Source organism: Lactuca serriola, chromosome 9, assembly GCF_051521515.1.
Source record: "Lactuca serriola cultivar US96UC23 chromosome 9, Lser_US96UC23_V15, whole genome shotgun sequence".
NCBI lineage: Eukaryota > Viridiplantae > Streptophyta > Magnoliopsida > Asterales > Asteraceae > Lactuca > Lactuca serriola.
Window position 1 is genome coordinate 47,263,132 of NC_136416.1, and position 1,052 is coordinate 47,264,183.

A 1,052-nucleotide genomic window follows, 5' to 3' on the forward strand; every position below is an offset into this window, starting at 1 on the left:
CACTTTTGCAACAAAATGATGGAAGCTTTATTGAAAAAGTACAACGTGACCCATCGTGTCTCTACCGCCTACCACCTCAAACGAATGGTCAAACGGAGGACTCGAATCGTGAAGTGAAGTCTATTATAGAGAAAACGGTGAATCCGACAAGGAAGGATTGGAGTCTGAGACTTGACGATGCCTTATGGGCCTATCAGACCGCTTATAAGACCCCGATAGGAATGTCGCCCTTCAGATTGTTTTTTGGGAAACCATGTCATCTTCTCGTTGAATTAGAGCACCGCGCGTTTTGGGCGGTAAAGCAATGCAATTTCAACATTGACGAGGCGGGAAGACATAGGAAACTTCAACTGCAAGAGCTAGTAGAATTGAGAAACGACTCCTATGAAAACGCAAGGATTTACAAGGAGAAAACGAAGCTCTTCCACGACAAGTCCATCACCCGAAAGCATTTTGAACCGGGGCATATGGTCTTACTATACCATTCACGATTGAAGTTATTTCCAGGAAAGCTAAGGTCAAGATGGATTGGACCTTTTGTTGTGATTAAGACCTTTGACCATGGGGCGGTGGAAATTCAAAGTGAAAAGACGGGACAAATTTTCAAAGTCAATGGGCACCGGTTGAAGCCATTCTATGAAGGTTTCAGTGCTAATGCCCTTGAAATCAAGAGCTTTCTAGCCATACCAATCTTCCCGCAAAAACTCATGAAAAATTTCCGTCTAATTCCGGGTGACGCCACTCCATTCGCCGGAAAGTCATCTTGAAGCTAGTTTGTGGGGTTGTTGTAGCGATTAAAGCGTCAAATACGGAGCAAAATTGCAAGCTTGGGGTATGTCTTGACGAAATCTTTTTGGTGGCACTAGTTCATCCCGGGTCTAATAAATTGGGTAATCTCATTCATTTAACTTGATTGTTTACATCCCAATTTCCCATTTGTTGATGGTATTGTATGCCTTTGTTGTGACATCCCCAAAATCTCGGCCAGAAAAGACCGATTTCATTTATGCTTTTTAAAACATTTTCAGAGTAAATCCTTTTAATTTTAAAAG

The 1,052-nt window shown here is 42.1% G+C and overlaps 1 protein-coding gene across 1 annotated transcript; it reads left to right on the top strand.

Moving 5' to 3' along the window:
* The first annotated feature begins 221 nt into the window (after positions 1-221).
* On the top strand, positions 222-767 carry LOC145075662 (uncharacterized). Its single transcript, XM_079021822.1, has one exon. The coding sequence runs from the start codon at positions 222-224 to the stop codon at positions 765-767; it is 546 nt and encodes a 181-aa protein (XP_078877948.1).
* The last annotated feature ends 285 nt before the right edge of the window (positions 768-1,052 follow it).

What these genes read in the sequence shown, in the direction of transcription:
- LOC145075662 (XM_079021822.1), top strand. Translation starts at nt 222, where the DNA reads ATGTCGCCCTTCAGATTGTTTTTTGGGAAACCATGTCATCTTCTCGTT.